Genomic DNA, 22,969 nt, shown 5'->3' with positions numbered 1-22,969 from the left:
AAGTCTTTGTGATTCTGAGCTAAGCAAATTTAGATCCAACACCAAAAGCAAGCATGATGCAAAAAAAAAAACTGATAGGGCTTCCCTGGTGGCACAGTGGTTGATAGTCTGCCTGCCCATGCAGGGGACACAGGTTCGTGTCCCGGTCCGGGAAGATCCCACGTGCCCGTGGAACGGCTGGGCCCGTGAGCCATGGCTGCTGAGCCTGCGCGTCCAGAGCCTGTGCTCCGCAATGGGAGAGGCCACAACAGTGAGAGGTCCGTGTACCGCAAAAAAAAAAAAAAAAAAAAAAAGCCTGATAAATTGGACTTTATCAAAATTTAAAACTTCTGTTCCTCAAAAGACATTGTTAAGAAAATAAAAAGACAAACCAAACATTGGAAGAAAATTTATGCAAAACATATATCTGACAAAGAACTGGTATTTGGAACACATAAAGAACTCTTACAACTCAATAATAAAACAAACAATCCAATTATTTTTTTAAAGGAGCAAAATATTCGAATAGACTCTTCACCAAAAAAGATATACAAATGGCAAATGAGCACATGAAAAAGTGCTCAACATCATTAGCCATCAAGAAAAGGCAAGTTAAAACCACAATAGATGTTATTTCATATCTACTAGAATGGTTACAGTTTAAAAGCACTGACTATACCAAGCGCTGCACAGATGTGGAAAAATTGGAATCCCAATATACAGCTGTTGGTACAACTACACTGGAAAACAGTTTTGGCAATTTCTTAAAAAGTTAAACATAAAGGTATCATGTGACCCACCCACTACACTCCTATTAACCAACAGATATAAAAAGCATATGTTCACACAAAAAATTGTACAAAAACGTTCATGACAGCTTTCCTCGTAATCCCCAATAACTGAAAAGCACCCAAATATCCCAAGATGCAGTATATCCATAAAATGGAATAATACCCAACAGTAAATGGTAACAAACTACTGATACACAAAAAAAGCATGGATGAGTCTCAAAACAAACTGATTAAAAGAAGCTAGACAAAAAAAAAAGAGTAAACAGTATGAGGACATTGAAAATATGTAGAAAATGCAAACGATACATAGTAGAAAAAGTGTAGAAAATGCAAACGATACATAGTAATAGAAAGCAGATTAGTGGTTGCCTCAGCACTGAGGTCAAGGGAGGTGCTGAGGGAGGAAGGGATTATACAGATACATGAGAAAATGTTTGGAGGTAATTGACAAATTCATTATCTTGATTGTAGTGATAACTTCAAGGATAAATACATTTGTCAAAACAAATCAAATTCTATGCTTTAAACATGTGCAGTTTATAATCTACCAGTGTATACCCTAATAAAGCCACATATTTCTTTTTAACATCTTTATTGGAGTATAATTGCTTTACAATGGTGTGTTAGTTTCTGCTTTATAACAAAGTGAATCAGCTATACATATACATATATCCCCATATCTCCTCCCTCTTGCGTCTCCCTCTCATCCTCCCTATCCCACTCCTCTAGGTGGTCACAGAGCACCAAGTTGATCTCCCTGTGCTATGCAGCTGCTTCCCACTAGCTATCTGTTTTACTTTTGGTAGTGTATGTATGTCAATGCCACTCTCACTTCGTCCCAGCTTACTGTTCCCCCTCCCTGTGTCCTCAAATCCATTCTCTACATCTGTGTCTTTATTCCTGTGCTGCCTCTAGGTTCTTCAGAAACATTTTTTTTTTTTTAGATTCCATATATACATGCTAGCACACGGTATTCATTTTTCTCTTTCTGACTTACTTCACTCTGTATGACAGACTCTAGGTCCATCCACCTCACTACAAATAACTCAGTTTTGTTTCTTTATATGGCTGAGTAATATTCCATTGTATATATGTGCCACATCTTCTTTATCCATTCATCTGTCGATGGACACTTAGGTTGCTTCCATGTCCTGGCTATTGTAAATAAAGCTGCAATGAACACTGTGGTACATGACTCTTTTTGAATTATGGTTTTCTCAGCGTATATGCCCAGTGGTGGGATTGCTGGGTCATATGGTAGTTCTATTTTTAGTTTTCTAAGGAACCTCCATGCTATTCTCCATAGTGGCTGTACCAATCTACATTCCCACCAACAGTGCAAGAGGGTTCCCTTTTCTCCACACCCTCTCCAGCATTGATTGTTTGTAGATTTTTTGATGATGGCCATTCTGACTGGTGTGAGGTGATACCTCATTGTAGTTTTGATTTGCATTTCTCTAATAATTAGTGATGTTGAGCATTCTTTCATGTGTTTGTTGGCAATCTGTATATCTCCTTTGGAGAAATGTCTATTTAGGTCTTCTGCCTATTTTTGGATTGGGTTGTTTTTTTGATATTCAGCTGCATGAGCTGCTTGTAAATTTTGGAGACTAATCCTTTGTCAGTTGCTTCATTTGCAAATATTTTCTCCCATTCTGAGGGCTGTCTTTTCTTCTTGTTTATGGTTTCCTTTTAAAGCTATATTTTAAAAGGTCCAACTACTAATACAATTTTTTAAAAGGGGATACTATTACTTCCTACTCCAAGCACCCTAAATATCTCTTTAATTTCACAAATGACTAGGTTAAATTCAGTTGCTTCTTGCTTAAATGGAGATATTTTTCAAATGTGTTATACCAACTAGCAACTGATACCAAATTATCTATGAAGGAAAAATTGGGCAAACCATTACACTGAATTAGCTTGGTGGAAAAACCAAAGATTCCTGGTTGGACAGTGAGTGGATCTTTTCCTCCAATCTCAAAACAATTGGTTCTAAGGGCATAATCCAATTATCTCTTCCAAATCTCTTCCAAATCAAGACCTATGTTGAAATATTCATTTTTCCTAAATTTCAAAACATAACAAATAAAATATTTACTCTTTATCATGACAGTAACAGCTATATCAACATTGTTATACTCTTGATGTGCTGTGTCAATCATTTTAGCTTTGAGGTCCCTTTCCAATGATCTCATTCACAGAATCTGTATTTCAAAGTCAATTATTCAAGGAATGCTTTATTTTTCTTTTGGTTGGCTTCTTTTTCAATAGCGTCTCTTGAATGTATAAACACAAGGGCAAAGAAATTAAAAGGCATAATCATAGTCCTTAAATGATTGGTTATTTCCTCTTCACTATTTAACCAGAAGCTATCTAGGTATTCTGGTATTCTTACCTATTTTAAAGTAATATTACATAAAAATCCAGGTAGTAGAAATCATATTTTGATATATTACACACTCATTCTCATTCATCTTCAGTTCCTTTTTCTCTTCCCACTCTCTTTGGAATTTCCCACTTCTGGCATATGCCCTACTCACAAAAGGCCAGGTCAATGGATTTCCATTTAAAAAGTGAAAGAAGGTGGAAGGGGGAAGATGGCGGAAGAGTAAGACGTGGAGATCGCCTTCCTCCTCACGGATACACCAGAAATACATATACACGTGGAACAACTCCTACCGAACACCTACTGAAGGCTGGCAGAAGACCTCAGAGCTCCCAAAAGGCAAGAAACTCCCCACGTACCTGGGTAGGGCAAAAGAAAAAAGAAAAAACAGAGACAAAAGAATAAGGACGGCACCTGCACCAGTGGGAGGGAGCTGTAAAGGAGGAAAAGTTTCCACACACTAGGAAGCCCCTCCGCGGGCGGAGACTGCGGGAGGCGGAGGGGGGAGCTTCGGGACCGCGGAGTTGAGCACAGCGACGGGTGCGGAGGGCAAAGCGGGGGGATTCCTGCACAGACGATCGGTGCCGACCAGCACTCACCAACCCGAGAGGCTTGTCTGCTTACCCGCCGGGGCGGGCGGGGCTGCGAGCTGAGGCTCGGGTTTCGGTTTTGGACGGAGCGCGGGGAGAGGACTGGGGTTGGCGGCTTGAGCATAGCCTGGAGGGGTTGGTGCGCCACGACTAGCCGGGAGGGAGTTCGGGGAAAAGCCTGCACCGGCCGAAGAGGCAAGAGACTTTTTCTTCCCTCTTTGTTTCCTGGCGCGCGAGGAGAGGGGTTTAAGAGCGCTGCTTAAAGGAACTCCAGAGAAGGGCGCGAGCCGCGGCTAAAAAGCGCAAACCCCAGAGACGGGTGCGAGCCTCGGCTGAGGGCGCGAGCCCCCGAGACGGGCGCGAGCCGCGGCGGGAAGCGCGAGCCCCCGAGACGGGCGCGAGCCGCGGCGGGAAGCGCGAGCCCCAGAGACGGGCGCGAGCCGCGGCTGAAACTGCGGAGCCCAGAGACGGGCGGGAGACGCTGGGGCTGCTGCTGCCGCCACCAGGGGGGCTGTGTGCGAGCACAGGTCACTCTCCGCGCCCCTCTTCCGCGGAGCCTGTGCAGGCCGCCACTGCCGGGTTCCCGGGATCTGGGGACAGCTTCCCGCACGGCGGGTCTCAGGCTGGTGCAGCGTCACGCCGGCCTCTGCCGCAGCGTCACGCCGCCTCTGCCGCCGCAGGCCCGCCCCGCACGCAGTGCCCCGCCTTCCCCCATCTCCCAACCCCCGGCCTGAGTGAGCCGGAGCTCCCGAATCAGCGGCTCCTTTAACCCCGTCCTGTCTGAGCAAAAAAAACAGACGCCCTCCAGCGATCAGCGCGCAGGGGCAGGGCCGGGTACAAAGCTGAGCTCCTGTGAGCTGTGAGAGCAGGGAGGAGAGGGGGAGGTCTCTCCCGGCAGCCGCGGAGGCGGCGGATTGAAGCTCCACAATCAACTTGATGTGCCCTGCATTGTGGAATACCTGAATAGACAGGGAGTGAGCCCAAATTGAAGAGGGGGAATTTAGGAGCGAGATCGGTGATTTTTTTCCCTTTTCCTCTTTTTGTGAATGTGGGCATGTATGCTTCTGTGTGAGATCTTGTCTGTATACTCTTGTTTCCACCATTTGTCCTAGGGCTCTATCCGTCCATGGGTTTTTTTTTTTTTTAAAAAAAAAAAAAAATTTTTTTTAATAATTAATTTTAATTGTAATAACTTTATTGAACTTTACCTTCGTTCTTTCTTTCTTTCTTTCCTTCCTTCCTTCCCTCCTTTAGACAACTAATCACCCCAAATTGAGGAGGTGGTCTCTGGGAGCAGGATTTATGATTTTTCCCCCTTTGCCTCTCTTTGTGAACGTGTAGGTGTATGCTTCTGTGTAAGATTTTCTCTGTATAGCTTTGCTCCCAATAGTTGTCCTAGGGCTCTATCCTTCCATGGTTTTTTAAAAAAAAAAAAAATTTTTTTTCTTTCTTAATAATTAATTTTAATTGCAATAACTTTATTGTACTTTACCTTCGTTCTTTCTTTCTTTCTTTCCTTCCTTCCTTCCCTCCTTTAGACAGCAAATCACCCCAGGTTGAGGAGGTGGTCTCTGGGAGCAGGATTTAGGATTTTTCCCCCTTTGCCTCTCTTTGTGAACGTGTATGTGTATGCTTCTGTGTAAGATTTTCTCTGTATAGCTTTGCTTCCAACATTTGTCCTAGGGCTCTATCCGTCCATGGTTTTTTTTTAAAAAAAAAAATTTTTTTTTCTTTCTTAATAATTAATTTTAATTGCAATAACTTTATTGTACTTTACCTTCGTTCTTTCTTTCTTTCTTTCCTTCCTTCCTTCCCTCCTTTAGACAGCAAATCACCCCAGGTTGAGGAGGTGGTCTCTGGGAGCAGGATTTAGGATTTTTCCCCCTTTGCCTCTCTTTGTGAACGTGTATGTGTATGCTTCTGTGTAAGATTTTCTCTGTATAGCTTTGCTTCCAACATTTGTCCTAGGGCTCTATCCGTCCATGTTTTTTTTTTAAAAAAAAAAAAATTTTTTTTTCTTAATAATTAATTTTAATTGTAATAACTTTATTGTACTTTACCTTCGTTCTTTCTTTCTTTCCTTCCTTCCTTCCCTCCTTTAGACAGCGAATCACCCCAGGTTGAGGAGGTGGTCTCTGGGAGCAGGATTTATGATTTTTCCCACTTTGCCTCTCTTTGTGAACACGTATGTGTATGCTTCTGTGTAAGATTTTCTCTGTATAGCTTTGTTTCCAGCATTTGTCCTAGGGTTCTATCTGTTCTTTTTTTTTTTTTTTTTTTTTTTTCTTTTTCTTTTTTTTTTTGTTCTAAATATTTTTTAGTACAATAACTATATTATACTTTATTTTATTTTTACTGTATCTTCTTTCTTTCTGTCTTTTTTCCTTCTTTCCTTCCTTCCTTCCTTCCTCCCTTCCTCCCTCCCTCCCTCCCTCCTTTCTTTCCTTCTTTGCTTCTTTCTTCCTTCCTTCCTTTCCTCCTTTCCTCCTTTCCTTCTTTCTTTCCTCAAACTTCTACTAATTCTCTCTACATTTTCTCCTTCTTTCCCTCCTACCTTCCTTCCTTCCTCCCTCCCTCCCTCCTTTCTTTCCTTCTTTGCTTCTTTCTTCCTTCCTTCCTTTCCTCCTTTCCTTCTCTCTTTCCTCAAACTTCTACTAATTCTCTCTACATTTTCTCCTTCTTTCCCTCCTTCTTTCCTTCCTTCCTCCCTCCCTCCCTCCCTCCTTTCTTTCCTTCTTTGCTTCTTTCTTCCTTCCTTCCTTTCCTCCTTTCCCTCTTTCTTTCCTCAAACTTCTAATAATTCTCTCTACATTTTCCCCTTCTTTCCCTCCTTCCTTCCTTCCTTCCTCCCTCCCTCCCTCCTTTCTTTCCTTCTTTGCTTCTTTCTTCCTTCCTTCCTTTCCTCCTTTCCTTCTTTCTTTCCTCATACTTCTAATAATTCTCTCTACTTTTCCTCCCTTTTATTCTGAGCCGTGTGGATGAAAGGCTCTTGGTGCTCCAGCCCAGGAGGCAGGGCTCTGCCTCTGAGGTAGGAGAGCCAACTTCAGGAAACTGATCAACAAGAGACCTCCCAGCTCCACATAATATTAAACGGTGGACATCTCCCAGAGACCTCCATCTTAACACCAGCACCCAGCTTCACTCAACGACCAGCAAGCCACAGTGCTGGACAACCTATGCCAAACAACTAGCAAAACAGGAACACAACCCCACCCATTAGCAGAGAGGCTGCCTAAAATCATAACAAGGCCACAGACACCCCAAAACACACCACCAGACGTGAATCTGCCCACTAGAGAGACAAGACCGAGCCTCATCCAGCACAACACAGGCACTAGTCCCCTCCACCAGGAAGCCTACACAACCCGCTGAAACAACCTTAGCCACTGGAGACAGACATCAAAAACAACGGGAACTACGAGCGTGCAGCCTGCAAAAAGGAGACCCCAAACACAGTAAGATAAGCAAAATGAGAAGACAGAAAAACACACAGCAGATGAAGGAGCAAGATAAAAACCCACCAGACCTAACAAATGAAGAGGAAATAGGCAATCTACCTGAAAAAGAATTCAGAATAATGATAGTAAGGATGATCCGAAATCTTGGAAGTAGAATAGACAAAATGCAAGAAACAGTTAACAAGGACCTAGAAGACATAAAGATGAAACAAGCAACGATGAACAACGCAATAAATGAAATTAAAAGTACTCTAGATAGGATCAATAGCAGAATAACTGAGGCAGAAGAACGGATAAGTGACCTGGAAGATAAAGTAGTGGAAATAACTACTGCAGAGCAGAATAAAGAAAAAAGAATGAAAAGAACTGAGGACAGTCTCAGAGAGCTCTGGGACAACATTAAACGCACCAACATTCGAATTATAGGGGTTCCAGAAGAAGAAGAAAAAAAGAAAGGGACTGAGAAAATATTTGAAGAGATTATAGTTGAAAACTTCCCTAATATGGGAAAGGAAATAGTTAATCAAGTCCAGGAAGCACAGAGAGTCCCATACAGGATAAATACAAGGAGAAATACGCCAAGACACATATTAATCAAACTATCAAAAATTAAATACAAAGAAAGCATATTAAAAGCAGCAAGGGAAAAACAACAAATAACACACAAGGGAATCCCCATAAGGTTAACAGCTGATCTCTCAGCAGAAACCCTACAAGCCAGAAGGGAGTGGCAGGACATACTGAAAGTGATGAAGGAGAAAAACCTGCAACCAAGACTACTCTACCCAGCAAGGATCTCATTCAGATTTGATGGAGAAATTAAAACCTTTACAGACAAGCAAAAGCTGAGAGAGTTCAGCACCACCAAACCAGCTTTACAACAAATGCTAAAGGAACTCCTCTAGATAAGAAATGCAAAAGAAGGAAACGACCTATAATAACGAACCCAAAACAATATAGAAAATGGGAATAGGAACATACATATCGATAATTACCTTAAATGTAAATGGACTAAATGCTCCCACCAAAAGACACAGATTGGCTGAATGGATACAAAAACAAGACCCTTATATATGCTGTCTACAAGAGACCCACCTCAGACCTAGAGACACATACAGACTGAAAGTAAGGGGATGGAAAAAGATATTCCATGCAAATGGAAACCAAAAGAAAGCTGGAGTAGCAATTCTCATATCAGACAAAATAGACTTTAAAATAAGGACTATTAAAAGGGATAAAGAAGGACACTACATAATGATCAAGGGATCGATCCAAGAAGAAGATATAACAATTGTAAATATTTATGCACCCAACATAGGAGCACCTCAATACGTAAGGCAAATACTAACAGCCATAAAAGGGGAAATAGACAGTAACACATTCATAGTAGGGGACTTTAACACCCCACTTTCACCCATGGACAGATCATCCAAAATGAAAATAAATAAGGAAACACAAGCTTTAAATGATACATTAAACAAGATGGACTTAATTGATATTTATAGGACACTCCATCCAAAAACAACAGATTACACATTTTTCTCAAGTGCTCATGGAACATTCTCCAGGATAGATCATATCTTGGGTCACAAATCAAGCCTTGGTAAATTTAAGAAAATTGAAATGGTATCAAGTATCTTTTCTGACCACAACGCCATGAGACTAGATATCAATTACAGGAAAAGATCTGTAAAATATACAAGCACATGGAGGCTAAACAATACACTACTTAATAATGAAGTGATCACTGAAGAAATTAAAGAGGAAATAAAAAAATACCTAGAAACAAATGACAATGGAGACACAACGACCCAAAACCTATGGGATGCAGCAAAAGCAGTTCTAAGGGGGAAGTTTATAGCAATACAAGCCCACCTTAAGAAGCAGGAAACATCTCGAATAAACAACCTAACCTTGCACCTCAAGCAATTAGAGAAAGAAGAACAAAAAAGCCCCAAAGCTAGCAGAAGGAAAGAAATCATAAAAATCAGATCAGAAATAAATGAAAAAGAAATGAAGGAAACGATAGCAAAGATCAATAAAACTAAAAGCTGGTTCTTTGAGAAGATAAACAAAATAGATAAACCACTAGCTAGACTCATCAAGAAAAAAAGGGAGAAGACTCAAATCAATAGAATTAGAAATGAGAAAGGAGAAATAACAACTGACACTGCAGAAATAAAAAAAATCATGAGAGATTACTACAAGCAACTCTATGCCAATAAAATGGACAATCTGGAAGAAATGGACAAATTCTTAGAAATGCACAACCTGCCAAGACTGAATCAGGAAGAAATAGAAAATATGAACAGACCAATCACAAGCACTGAAATTGAAAGTGTGATTAAAAATCTTCCAACAAACAAAAGCCCAGGACCAGATGGCTTCACAGGTGAATTCTATCAAACGTTTAGAGAAGAGCTAACACCTATCCTTCTCGAACTCTTCCAAAATATAGCAGAGGGAGGAACACTCCCAAATTCCTTCTACGAGGCCACCATCACCTTGATACCAAAACCAGACAAGGATGTCACAAAGAAAGAAAACTACAGGCCAATATCACTGATGAACATAGATGCAAAAATCCTCAACAAAATACTAGCAAACAGAATCCAACAGCACATTAAAAGGATCATACACCATGATCAAGTGGGGTTTATTCCAGGAATGCAAGGATTCTTCAATATACGCAAATCTATCAATGTGATAAACCATATTAACAAATTGAAGGAGAAAAACCATATGATCATCTCAATAGATGCAGAGAAAGCTTTTGACAAAATTCAACACCCATTTATGATAAAAACCCTCCAGAAAGTGGGCATAGAGGGAACTTTCCTCAACATAATAAAGGCCATATATGACAAGCCCACAGCAAACATCATCCTCAATGGTGAAAAACTGAAAGCATTTCCACTAAGATCAGGAACAAGACAAGGTTGCCCACTCTCACCACTCTTATTCAACATAGTTTTGGAAGTTTTAGCCACAGCAATCAGAGAAGAAAAGGAAATAAAAGGAATCCACATCGGAAAAGAAGAAGTAAAGCTGTCACTGTTTGCAGATGACATGATACTATACATAGAGAATCCTAAAGATGCTACCAGAAAACTACTAGAGCTAATCAATGAATTTGGTAAAGTAGCAGGATACAAAATTAATGCACAGAAATCTCTGGCATTCCTATATACTAATGATGAAAAATCTGAAAGTGAAATCAAGAAAACACTCCCATTTACCATTGCAACAAAACGAATAAAATATCTAGGAATAAACCTACCTAAGGATACGAAAGACCTGTATGCAGAAAATTATAAGACACTGATGAAAGAAATTAAAGATGATACAAATAGATGGAGAGATATACCATGTTCTTGGATGGGAAGAATCAACATTGTGAAAATGACTCTACTACCCAAAGCAATCTACAGATTCAATGCAATCCCTATTAAACTACCACTGGCATTTTTCACAGAACTAGAACAAAAAATTTCGCAATTTGTATGGAAACACAAAAGACCCCGAATAGCCAAAGCAATTTTGAGAACGAAAAAAGGAGCTGGAGGAATCAGGCTCCCTGACTTCAGACTATACTACAAAGCAACAGTAATCAAGACAGTATGGTACTGGCACAAAAACAGAAAGATAGATCAGTGGAACAGGATAGAAAGCCCAGAGATAAACCCATGCACATATGGACACCTTATCTTTGATAAAGGAGGCAGGAATGTACAGTGGAGAAAGGACAGCCTCTTCAATAAATGGTGCTGGGAAAACTGGACAGGTACATGTAAAAGTATGAGATTAGATCACTCCCTAACACCATACACAAAAATAAGCTCAAAATGGATTAAAGACCTAAATGTAAGGCCAGAAACTATCAAACTCTTAGAGGAAAACATAGGAAGAACACTCTATGACATAAATCACAGCAAGATCCTTTCTGACCCACCTCCTAGAGTAATGGAAATAAAAACAAAAATAAACAAATGGGACCTAATGAAACTTCAAAGCTTTTGCACAGCAAAGGAAACCATAATCAAGACCAAAAGACAACCCTCAGAATGGGAGAAAACATTTGCAAATGAAGCAACTGACAAAGGATTAATCTCCAAAATTTACAAGCAGCTCATGCAGCTCAATAACAAAAAAACAAACAACCCCATCCAAAAATGGGCAGAAGACCTAAACAGACATTTCTCCAAAGAAGATATACAGAATGCCAACAAACACATGAAAGAATGCTCAACCTCATTAATCATTAGAGAAATGCAAATCAAAACTACAATGAGATATCATCTCACACCAGTCAGAATGGCCATCATCAAAAAATCTAGAAACAATAAATGCTGGAGAGGGTGTGGAGAAAAGGGGACACTCTTGCACTGCTGGTGGGAATGTGAATTGGTTCAGCCACTATGGAGAACAGTATGGAGGTTCCTTAAAAAACTACAAATAGAATTACCATATGACCCAGCAATCCCACTACTGGGCATATACCCTGAGAAAACCAAAATTCAAAAGGAGTCATGTACCAAAATGTTCATTGCAGCTCTATTTACAATAGCCCGGAGATGGAAAGAACCTAAGCGCCCATCATCGGACGAATGGATAAAGAAGATGTGGCACATATACACAATGGAATATTACTCAGCCTTAAAAAGAAATGAAATTGAGATATTTGTAATGAGATGGATAGACCTAGAGTCTGTCATACAGAGTGAAGTAAGTCAGAAAGACAAAGACAGATACCGTATGCTAACACATATATATGGAATTTGAGGGGAAAAAATGTCATGAAGAACCTAGGGATAAGACAGGAATGGAGGCGCAGACCTACTGGAGAGCGGACTTGGGGATATGGGGAGGGGGAAGGGTGAGTTTTGACAGGGCGAGAGAGAGTCATGGACATATACACACTAACAAACGTGGTGGGGTGGATAGCTGGGGGGAAGCAGCCGCAAGGCACAGGGATATTAGCTTGGGGCTTTGGGACAGCCTGGAGGGGTGGGAGGGGGAGAGTGGGAGGGAGGGAGATGCAGGAGGGAAGACACATGGGAGCACATGTATATGTATAGCTGATTCACTTTGTTATAAATCAGAAACTAACACACCATTGTAAAGCAATTATACCCCAATAAAGATGTTAAAAAAAAAAAAAAAAATAAAAAGTGAAAGAAAAGTTTATTGCTTAGTAAGTTTGATAGTCCAAAATACAACCAAGAGATATAAATACACTCTGAAAAAATAAGTTCTAACATACTGTGCCACTTTAAGAAACTAAAAAATCAAACATATAAATATATGTAATATCTGATATTAAATTTTTTATTTTAAAAGCATTTGCTTTGATAAGGAAGGAGGACAGAAAGAACAACATAGAGGAAAATAAAGAAGACAAAGTAGCAGCTCAGACTGAAGGTTTATATAGCCCAGTCCCTGGAAAATAGTAAATGATCAATAAACATTTGTTGAATACATGCATGAATGAACAAGCCTGATTTCACTATCATTTCATTATCTATATCCACTTTAACTTACTAGCATTGCATCCATATTATGGCTTTTTATTGGCTCTTGAGCAGCAAAAAGCAAAGTCTGGGAATCCTTCAAATATCTAAGGGACATATTATGGTCAATTAACCAATTCTGGTTAGTAAATATAAGGAACAGAGAATGAATTAATATAATAAAAGGGTATGAGATCAAGGATAACACTGTTTAATTGAAAATAAAATAATTATGTAACAAACTAAATGGGAAAAGAATTTGAAAAAAGAATAGATACATGTATAACTGAATCACTCTGCTGTACACCTGAAACTAACACAACATTATTAATCAACTATACTTCAATATAAAATAAAAAGTGTTCCAACAAACAAAAGTCCAGGACCAAATAGATTCACAGGCGAATTCTATCAAACGTTTAGAGAAGAGCTAACACCCATCCTTCTGAAACTGTTCCAAAAAATTACAGAGGAACACTCCCAAGCTTTCTACGAGGCCACCATCATCATCACCCTGATATCAAAACCAGACAAAGATATCACAAAATAAGAAAATTACAGGCCAAAGCGCTGATGAACATGGACACAAAAATCCTCAACAGAATACTAGCAAACTGAACCCAACAACACATTACAAGGATCATACGCCATGATCAAGTGGGATTTATCCCAGATGCAAGGATTCTTCAGTATATGCAAATCAAACAATGTGATACACCATTATTAACAAACTGAAGAATAAAAACCATATGATCATCTCAATAGATGCAGAAAAAGCTTTTCACAAAATTCAACACTGATTTATGATAAAAACTCTCCAGAAAGTGGGCATAGAGGGAACCTACCTCAACATAATAAAAGCCATATACAACCAACCCACAGCAAACATCATTCTCAACAGTGAAAAACTGAAGCATTTCCTCTAAGATCAGGAACAGGACAAGGATGTCCACTCTCACCACTATTATTCAACACAGTTTTGGAAGTCCTAGCTACAGCAATCACAGAAGAAAAAGAAATAAAAGGAATCCAAACTGGAAAAGAAGTAAAACTGTTGCTGTTTGCAGATGACATGATACTTTACATAGAAAATGCTAAAGACGCCACCAGGAAACTGCTATAGCTAATCAATGAATTTGGTAAAGTTGCAGGTTGCAAAATTAATGCACAGAAATCTCTTGCATTCCTAAACACTAACAATGAAAGATCAGAAAGAGAAATCAAGGAAACAATCCCATTTACCATCACATCAAAAAGAATAAAATACCTAGGAATAAACCTACCTAAGGAGGCAAAAGACCTGTACTCAGAAAACTATAAGATATTGATGAAAAAAATCAAAGATGACACAAACAGATGGAGAGATATAGCATGTTCTTGGATTGGAGGAATCAATATTGTGAAAATGACTGTACTGACCAAAGCAATCTACAGATTCAGTGCAATCCTTATCAAATTACCAATGGCATTTTTCACAGAATTAGAACAAAAAATTTCACAATTTGTATGGAAACACAAAAGACCCCAAATAGCCAAAGCAATCCTGAAAAAGAAAAATGGAGCTGGAGGAATCAGGCTCCCAGACTTCCGACTATACTACAAAGCTACAGTAATCAAGACAGTATGGTACAGGCACAAAAACAGAAATATAGATCAATGGAACAGGACAGAAAGCCCAGAGATAAACCCACATACCTATGGTCAACTAATATATGACAAAGGAGGCAAGGATATACAATGGAGGAAAGACAGTCTCTTCAATAAGTGGTGCTGGGAAAACTGGACAGCTACATGTAAAAGAATGAAATTAGAACACTCCCTAACACCATACACAAAAATAAACTCAAAATGGATTAAAGACCTAAATGTAAAGCCGGACACTATAAAACTCTTAGAGGAAAAATAGGCAAAACACTCTTTGACATAAATCGCAGCAAGATCTTTTTTGACCCAACTCCTAAAGTAATGAAAATAAAAATAGAAATGAACAAAAGGGAACTAATGAAACTTAAAAGTTTTTGCACTGCAAAGGAAGCCATAAACAAGATGAAAAGACAACCCTCAGAATGGGAAAAAATATTTGCAAACAAAGCAATGGACAAGGGATTAATCTCCAAAATATACAAACAGCTCATGAAGCTCAATATCAAAAAAACAAACAACCCAATCAAAAAATGGGTGGAAGACCTAAATGGACATTTCTCCGAAGAAGATATACAGATGGCCAACAAACACATGAAAAGATGCTCAACATCACTAATTATCAGAGAAATGCAAGTCAAAACTACAATGAGGCATCACCTCACACCAGTCAGAATGGCCATAATCAAAAAATCTACAAAAATAAATGCTGGTGAGGGTGTGGAGAAAAGGGAACCCTCTTATACTGCTAGTGGGAATGTAAACTGATACAGCCACTATGGAGAACTGTATGGAGGTTCCTTAAAAAACTAAAAATAGAACTACCATATGACCTGGCAATCCCACTCCTGAGCATACACTTGGAGAAAACCATAATTCAAAAAGATACATGTACCACAATGTTCACTGCAGCACTATTTACAATAGCCAGGACATGGAAGCAACCTAAATGTCCATCAACAGAGGAATGTATAAAGAAGATGTGGTAGATATATATAGAATGGAATATTACTCAGCCATAAAATGGAATGAAATAGTGCCATTTGCAGAGACGTGGATGGACCTAGAGACTGTCATACAGAGTGAAGTAAGTCAGAAAGAGAAAAACAAATATCATATAATATTGCTTATATGTGGGATCTAGAAAAATGATACAGATGAACTTATTTACAAAGCAGAAATAGAGACACAGATGTAGAAAACAAACGTATGGACACCAAGGGGGAAGGGGGAGTGGGATGAATTGGGAGATTGGGATTGACACATATACATTACTATGTATAAAATAGATAACTAAGGAGAACCCACTGTATAGCACAAGAAACTCTACTCAATGCTCTGTGGTGACCTAAATGGGAAGGAAATCCAAAAAAGAGGGGATATATGTATATGTATTGCTGATTCACTTTGCTGTACAGAAAAAACTAACACGACATTGTAAAGCAACTATACTCCAATAAAAACTAATGTTTAAAAATGAAAAAAAATAAAATAAACTCCTAGTTTTGTTGCTTTAGGGTCCATTGTGAGAACTGCCACCATTTGAGAGGTAAAAAGTTTTGTGTATAACAACTAGAATAGCTTGAATCTGTAGAATGGCTAAACTATAAAATATAGAAATTGATCATATTTCCATATATATAAAATAACTAATTAGCCAAGTAGGTTAAGTATATCTTAGTTAATATCTTTTGTGGGTATATTTAGATAAATTACTGTAATGCAGAAGTAAAAGTTATAATTAATTTATCCAGAAACATAAACTGGTATTTTTGAAGTGCTTCAAAAATTTTAAACCATGTCCTCTCTTAAAATAATGTAAACTTTCCTCTGAAGCTGTATAAATACCATACTCTTAGCAAGTCTTTTCCATGGCTAGTAGACAGACAATATTTGGCTCAGTCTCTATCCAAAGCATCACAAATTTTGAACTATAATGTTCAAATACAACAACTGTTTTAGAACTATGTTTGAATTTTATCATAGAGCCCAAGGGTTTGAATGTTTGCTTACCTCGGACTTTAAAATATTTCACATGGTTTGCCACAGCCTCTGTAACATTTTCATCTGGGCAGGTTTTCACACCATTAGGAAACAGAGTAGATCGCTTTCTTCTGAGCAACCACTGTCTCTCAGTTTCTCTGTGGTCCACAGGTTGTTTCTTTTCGATAGACAGAGAAGAGTCTGTGGATTCTGAGTCAGTCAGGAGAAAAGAAACTGTACTCTTGGGTTCTTGGCTCTCTTCTAAAGATAAGTCGGTTTGTGCTACAGAGTGAAAGCATAAACAAAGCTTCTGATGATGAATGGAGACACAGAATGAAAGGTAACAAATGAAGAAAAACTGACATTTGCACCACATTTGGATTTTGAACTCAATGCTCGAATTATAGACATGTGTGCTTAAGGAGGGGAGAAGTAAAGCATTCAATTTTTTCTCCATTTAATTCCTAGTCCTTTATTTCAAGATTGTTAGTTATTGAAATCAAGTATACATCCAATTTCAACACAAGAAATAAGAGGAAGTAAGCTTTGAACCAAGAATTACTAATGAAGAGGAAAACCAGTATTATTGGAGAGATTTTCATACAGTTTAAATGAAGCAATATCAAAGACTAGAGTAATATTTGTTTCAATTTCTTACAGCAGTCATATCAAATAATGTTATTTTTAGAGAAAATATACTTCAGATCTAAAGATAAAAAATAATGTAGATTTTTAAATACCTGTTAATGATGGAAGGTTTCCTTCTATCAGGACAAATATCAGAATACCCAGAGAAATCTTCCCAAAATGAGGAAACATAATCATTTGAGCCAAAACCAAGAAAGAGGCCAAAATCCTTAATTGAGCACCCAAAGGCCTGAAACTTCCAGTAACAAATTTTTACAGAAAAGGTCTAATATTTAAACAATTTATGTTCAAAAATTGACAACCATTCCAAAATCATTATAAATTGGCTAAATAAAAATGGTGTCCTTTCAAAGTACCTCTCACTTCTTTTCTGAAATAACCAGCATGCTATGAAAGCAGGAGAGATAAGCTAATTAGGACAGATGGGGAGAGACAATTTCTTTAATCTAGCCAGCTAAGCTCTTTATTAACACTCTCCTTACCTTTAATAAGCACTCCACTTAAAAATGTTTCCAAAAATAATAATAATGTTACACATATAATTCACTGAATTTTACAACTTTTCTCAATCTATTAGTCAAACCTGATAGATTCACATGTTCTCTGGGTTCTTCTACAACCTATGATTTTTAAGCATAAAACGCCCAGACTGACTATACCTGTCTATGTCCGAAATACAGAGCTACATACAAAATAAAGTTAGTTTTCTTGGTGCCGTTTCTTGTAAATTTCCCTTGATTAAAAAATTTGAAAATCTTTCACTGTAACCACTTACTTCTCCTTCCTTATCTATAAAATAGGATAGGAATAGTAAAGCTAACTCATGATAGAGATATTGTGAGCATTAAATTAGTTAACACACAGAAAATGCTTAGAAAAGTACCTGGCACCTACTAAGCACACAATATAAATGGTAGCTACATAATAATAACTTTGTTGCTTAATTTGCTTTTACACATGAGGCCCAATGTCTTTATCTACATGAGTAATTCTTAACCAAGAAAGGAAACTTTTTTTTATCTTTACCACAATGGGGGACCAGATAAAAATTTTGTATTAGGGCAGTTGTTTTTATCAAATAAATCTAGTAGAAAGGAATTAAATTAGTCAAAAACCCTGTGGAAGCTAGGATTTACTATCAAATAGCAATGAATTTATATCTTATGTACCTCTGGTGAAGTTCTCTGGAAAAAAAAAAAAAATGTTTTGTAAAGATCTAAAGCACATTTCTCTTCAGAATCCTAAACTAGCCCTGATCCTGATTTCTCCAGTTCCCAAAAGGGACGAACTCAGTTGTAAGAGAACAGACCACCTGGGTGGGTGCAAACCACACCAGCATAAGAAAGCCTCATACACATAGAACCAAGTCTTTTAACAGCCCCTGGGCAAAGTTTGCAAATTTCCATAAGGACAAGGTTAGTTACAAGAGACTCTACAGAGGAAAGAAGGGGCCCAGGTTTTCCAAAAGAGTTTTAAAAAGTTCTGGTCAAGGAGGGCTTTGGCGTATGCATGTCTACTCACAGTTCTCCCAGTCCAGACAGTTCAACAATTAGAGGTCATTTTCACAATAAAAGATATATATAATACAAATGACATTTCACATTCATTTTAGCTTAGTACTTTTCCAAAGAAATAGTACTGAAAGAAAGAAAACACAAGATAATTTCCTATTAAGAAAGGGCTTAAGCTTGGTGTTAAGCTAAAAGTAATTAAAGCATAAATTAATAACTATATGACTAAAAAGTAGGTGACAGTGGAAAGATGAGGATAGAATGTAGACTGGAATCAAATTAGAAAGGGCTCTGTATGATAGGTCTAGACCTATTTTCCCCCTAACACACACACACACAAAAGCTGATTTTAAGAGGTATTAAACTTTTTCTTAAAAAAAAGAGCTACCATTCTCTTATCCCAAGAGTTGTGAGAAACAGTATTATCTTCTCTAAAAAGGCTTTCCCTGTCTAGTGACAACCCTCTTACTACCTCTCTACCACCTCTCACTATCTTCTCTCTCTCTCTCTCTCTCTCTCTCTCTCACACACACACACACACACAGACACACACACACACAAACTCGAAGGCTGAACACCCTCCTGTGCTCCCAAAAAACTCTATGATTGTTTCTAACAGGCATATTAAAACTGTTCATATGTCCATTTATCCCATTAGACTATAAATGACTTAGGAATAAGAGCTGTCATTCCGTTTTTTCTACCTTGTACATTGCCTGCTAGTAGTAGATGCTCAAAAAATGTTCCCTGAACTATCAAAATTACCACATGTCTGCTAAAACAGAAAAATTAATCTAAGTATCAATTATATGACATGCACTGAGTAACATACAATTTAAAATCTATTTCTAAGAATGGAAAAAAATTACACCTCAATTGAATGAATTGGAAACATGTTTAATATACAGTTGATATTCTCAAAGCATTATTTCTATATGAATTTAGGAAAATGAATTTTAAACAATCTTCAAAACACGGTAAAGAACAGAGGTGTCTTTGAAAAACATACAAACAAAAAAGTTAAGAAGTCACAAGGAGATGTATTAGATACTTGCTTTCCCAAAATTAGATATACAAAATAATTAAGTCATCTAAAAAATCCCCTCCCCCCACACAGAAATTGGGAATGAAACATGTAATTATAACCATCTTTATAGGAAATCTCCAAAGGACAAATATCTTTAACAATATAAAGATGATGACAAGATTAACAGAAACTTAAGGACACTAAGGCTTAACTGACAAACTCAATTCACAAGATTTTGAAATAAAATGTTCCGACTTTTAGCTTCATCTTAAATAGCCTTTGCTTCACTGCTTTATATACAGTAACAGTGTAAATCTAAGAGATGCTTAAAACAGAAGATTAAAAAACATCTTTCTTGTCTGAGAAAATACAATATAATCATCCCCTCAAAATATTCCTGATAACATTAGAAAGTTATGAAGTGTTTGTTTAATCATATGTAATACCACCATCATCACATCAATTCAGAACTGTTACCTGAACGTTTAACAAAAACTTATGCTCCATGGGGATCACATGTCCTTATAAAAATACAAAAGCAATGAGAGCAATCTGGCTTTTGCAGATGAATACTGGGTAAACAGCTATAAAATTATGTATTTAGTCCTAACGATTAATATAGAAGACTTTGAGGATATTTTTTTAATTAAAGTTATGAAGTCACCAATTTTATCTTCTATACTTACAGAAACTGTGTACATATATTCTGGGATGTCAGAATAGGACAGAAGTCAATATTTATATAGCTATACCTCAAATAAACTAAGTTGAGCTACATAAACAATTTTTAAAAACCTATTTTTGATAGCTAAATTTTTCTTCCAAATTTCACTCTGAATGAATGAACTAAATTCTCAGATCCCCACACATGACATCAAAAGAAATGGAAAACAAACAACAATTAGAATAGAGTAATGGTTCCCCTTAGCAACTGAGAAAAATAAGCTGCGCATTGAATGAGTGAATTATCACCTTCCTAACATTATGTCTTCTCTCACACTATACAGAATGGATGCCGTAAATGGCATTTTCTGAAGCCTTGATACTAAATTCTTTAAAAAAAAAATACACAGTATTCATATTGCATGCTTGAGCTGCAAAGAACAGAATTACAATATAATGTGACTTGTCAACGAATCTGACAAGCACTGGGGCTGGCACCAGGGAGGACCTAACTCCCTTCAACTCCCAGTTATGTGGAAGTACAGATCACATAGTTTTATTATCTATAAAAACATTCCCACATTACATATGCTATTGCATAATCCAAGCATATTTAATCAGAAAAATATCAAATATTTATGAAATTTTAATTTCTATCTAATGACTTTATCTATATCACCCCCATTTCCACTCCATCTATGAGATCCTAACAATTCTAATATTATATCTTATATATTTTAAATAATGTACAGTGACTTATAAAACTACTGCAAGTTATTTTCTTCTCTGTGAGCTGGCTAACACAAATGCTGATAAGCAGCTTTCCAGTAATCGTACAGAACATCTGTGTCATGTTTGTACAGATTAACTAGCTACTGCTGCCCTTCTGTTGCTGTAAATGAAGTTTCAAAATGAGCTCTCGAATATCTTCCCGTTTGGTCTTTATTACATGACGAGGAAACCATTTCTCCAAATGAATTGGAAGCTCAAAGTTAACAATAGGATCCTAATGAGAGAAAAGACAGAGTGCAGTCACTTTAGCAGTATAATTCAAATTTGTTTTAAGCTCATTTTTATAAGAAATGAGAAATTGCTAACTTTTTTAAATAACAGCTTTACTGAGATATTTCACATAACATACAATTTGCCTAAAGTATTCAACTGAATGATTTTCTGTATATTCAGAGTTGTGCAACCATCACCACAATCAATTTTAGAACATTTTCATTAAACTGCTAACTACTGAACATCAAAATTAAACACCGTATGTTATGCTACAATGCATGTTTAAGTGAATTAGTGCAAAGAGAATTAGTAAACAGAGAATGATTCAGTACAATGCAGAAGTCAGGCTGGTTTGAACACAATTTTTTCCAACATGTTAATATTTTGAAACTATTGAAACGAAGAGGAAGCCTTAGCAGTATATGAAGAATCTCACATAAAAAATAGAAAATCCTGCAGAAGTACCTTCTTTTAGTCCACAAAATAGCCAATTTAGTGGCTTAAGGAACTGATATATTTTCCATTATGTTAAGCTTAATAACGAAGTTGCAAGTTGCAACTGCAAAGACAATTCTGCCTGTGTTTAAAAAAATAAATGAGTAACTGCTGAATAAGACTACCCCTAGATTATGTTTACAAATTTGATGAAACTATTAGAAGCCAGATGTAAGAAGGACTTACATCTTAAAGAAGAAATTAAGAGTCCCAGAGTACAAAGCTGAAATGAAGGACTGACTGTGATTCTAGGGGCAAATCTCAGTGGAGATTTAACTGTGCAAGTGTTTTTATTAGAATTAAAATTGTATTTCTTATGGCCTAGTTACAAAGTTCCACAGGTTTTGAGTGGTCAACCTGAAACCTATTTTCTTCAATCCACACTCTGTTATATTAGTGCACAAATTTGTGAAACACAAGACTTAGTGTTCTGAGGTTTTCCCCCCAGCAATCCTAAGTGGTGCTACCACCTATATTAGAAGTATGTTCTACTGACTGAGGCTACATAAAGTAGAATTATATAACAGGCTCAGACTATGTCATGTAATAAGGCACTTTGGATATCTAAAAACAAAATCAAATCTCTTTGGAAAGAGTATTAGAAGGCCAGAACTGTCACCCTATAATGAAGTTCCAGTCTAGAATAAAAAAGGAAAAAAAACCAGCATAACATGTTTAGTGGTTTCCATAATGTGTACCATGTTCTACTGTATATTATCAATCCTCCCCAATTATACCAAAAGTTATAACTGCATACTATAACCCTCATGCTTTGAAAGTACCTTTAAGGATTCTCCAAACAAGCTTCTGGTCAAAAATACCTTTTGCTATACCCATCTTCATAAATAATACTCGTTATGACTGAAGTAATGAGCTAACAGTTCAAAAAGCAGAATGATCCCTTGCTATTTAAAATTTCTATTTAACGTTGCTACAGTTCCTATAGAGTCTCTGATGAGCTAGAAAATAATACCCATACTTCTCAATGTACTTATGTAGTTTATGGTTTCCTGAGCTTCTTCAATACACAAGTCTTTTAGTTTTGAAAATTTTTCTTCAAATTTGTGTCTGCCTTATTTTCTCTCTCCACCCCTAATCCTTCTGCAACTCCAATTACATGTAAATTAGACTTTTTGACTGTATCACACTTGTCTCTTATGCTCTGTTCTCTTCTTTACATTCTTTTTCCTCTCTGAGCTACAGTGAGATACTTTCTATTGTCCTTTTTTAAAGTTCCCTTATCTGTCTTCTGCTTTATTCAGTCTGCTATCAAATCCAT

General features: G+C 37.4%; 2 protein-coding genes across 5 annotated transcripts in view; both read right to left on the bottom strand.

The window, feature by feature from the left end:
* The window catches only part of IMPG2 (interphotoreceptor matrix proteoglycan 2), an 81,010-nt gene extending 63,844 nt beyond the window's left edge, over nucleotides 1-17,166 (bottom strand). The window contains exons 1-2 of the mRNA XM_065876762.1: nucleotides 17,082-17,166; nucleotides 16,372-16,623 (exon numbers count right to left, since the gene is read on the bottom strand). Coding sequence (XP_065732834.1) covers nucleotides 16,372-16,623; nucleotides 17,082-17,166 — 337 coding nt within the window. The remainder of the gene's footprint in view (nucleotides 1-16,371; nucleotides 16,624-17,081) is intronic.
* A 2,215-nt stretch (nucleotides 17,167-19,381) lies between these two features.
* The window catches only part of SENP7 (SUMO specific peptidase 7), a 159,648-nt gene continuing 156,060 nt past the window's right edge, over nucleotides 19,382-22,969 (bottom strand). For 3 of the 4 annotated variants that reach the window (XM_065876084.1, XM_065876085.1, XM_065876083.1), the window contains one exon: nucleotides 21,059-21,196. In XM_065876084.1, the coding sequence (XP_065732156.1) occupies nucleotides 21,059-21,196 (138 nt within the window). Of the gene's footprint in view, nucleotides 21,197-22,969 lie in introns of all 4 variants that reach the window. The other variant, XM_065876082.1, reaches the window with a different exon arrangement.

The sequence above is a fragment of the Phocoena phocoena genome, chromosome 4, assembly GCF_963924675.1.
Source record: "Phocoena phocoena chromosome 4, mPhoPho1.1, whole genome shotgun sequence".
Classification (NCBI taxonomy): Eukaryota; Metazoa; Chordata; class Mammalia; order Artiodactyla; family Phocoenidae; genus Phocoena; species Phocoena phocoena.
Note: the sequence above shows the minus strand (reverse complement) of the source record. Positions and strands in the feature narration are given on the sequence as shown.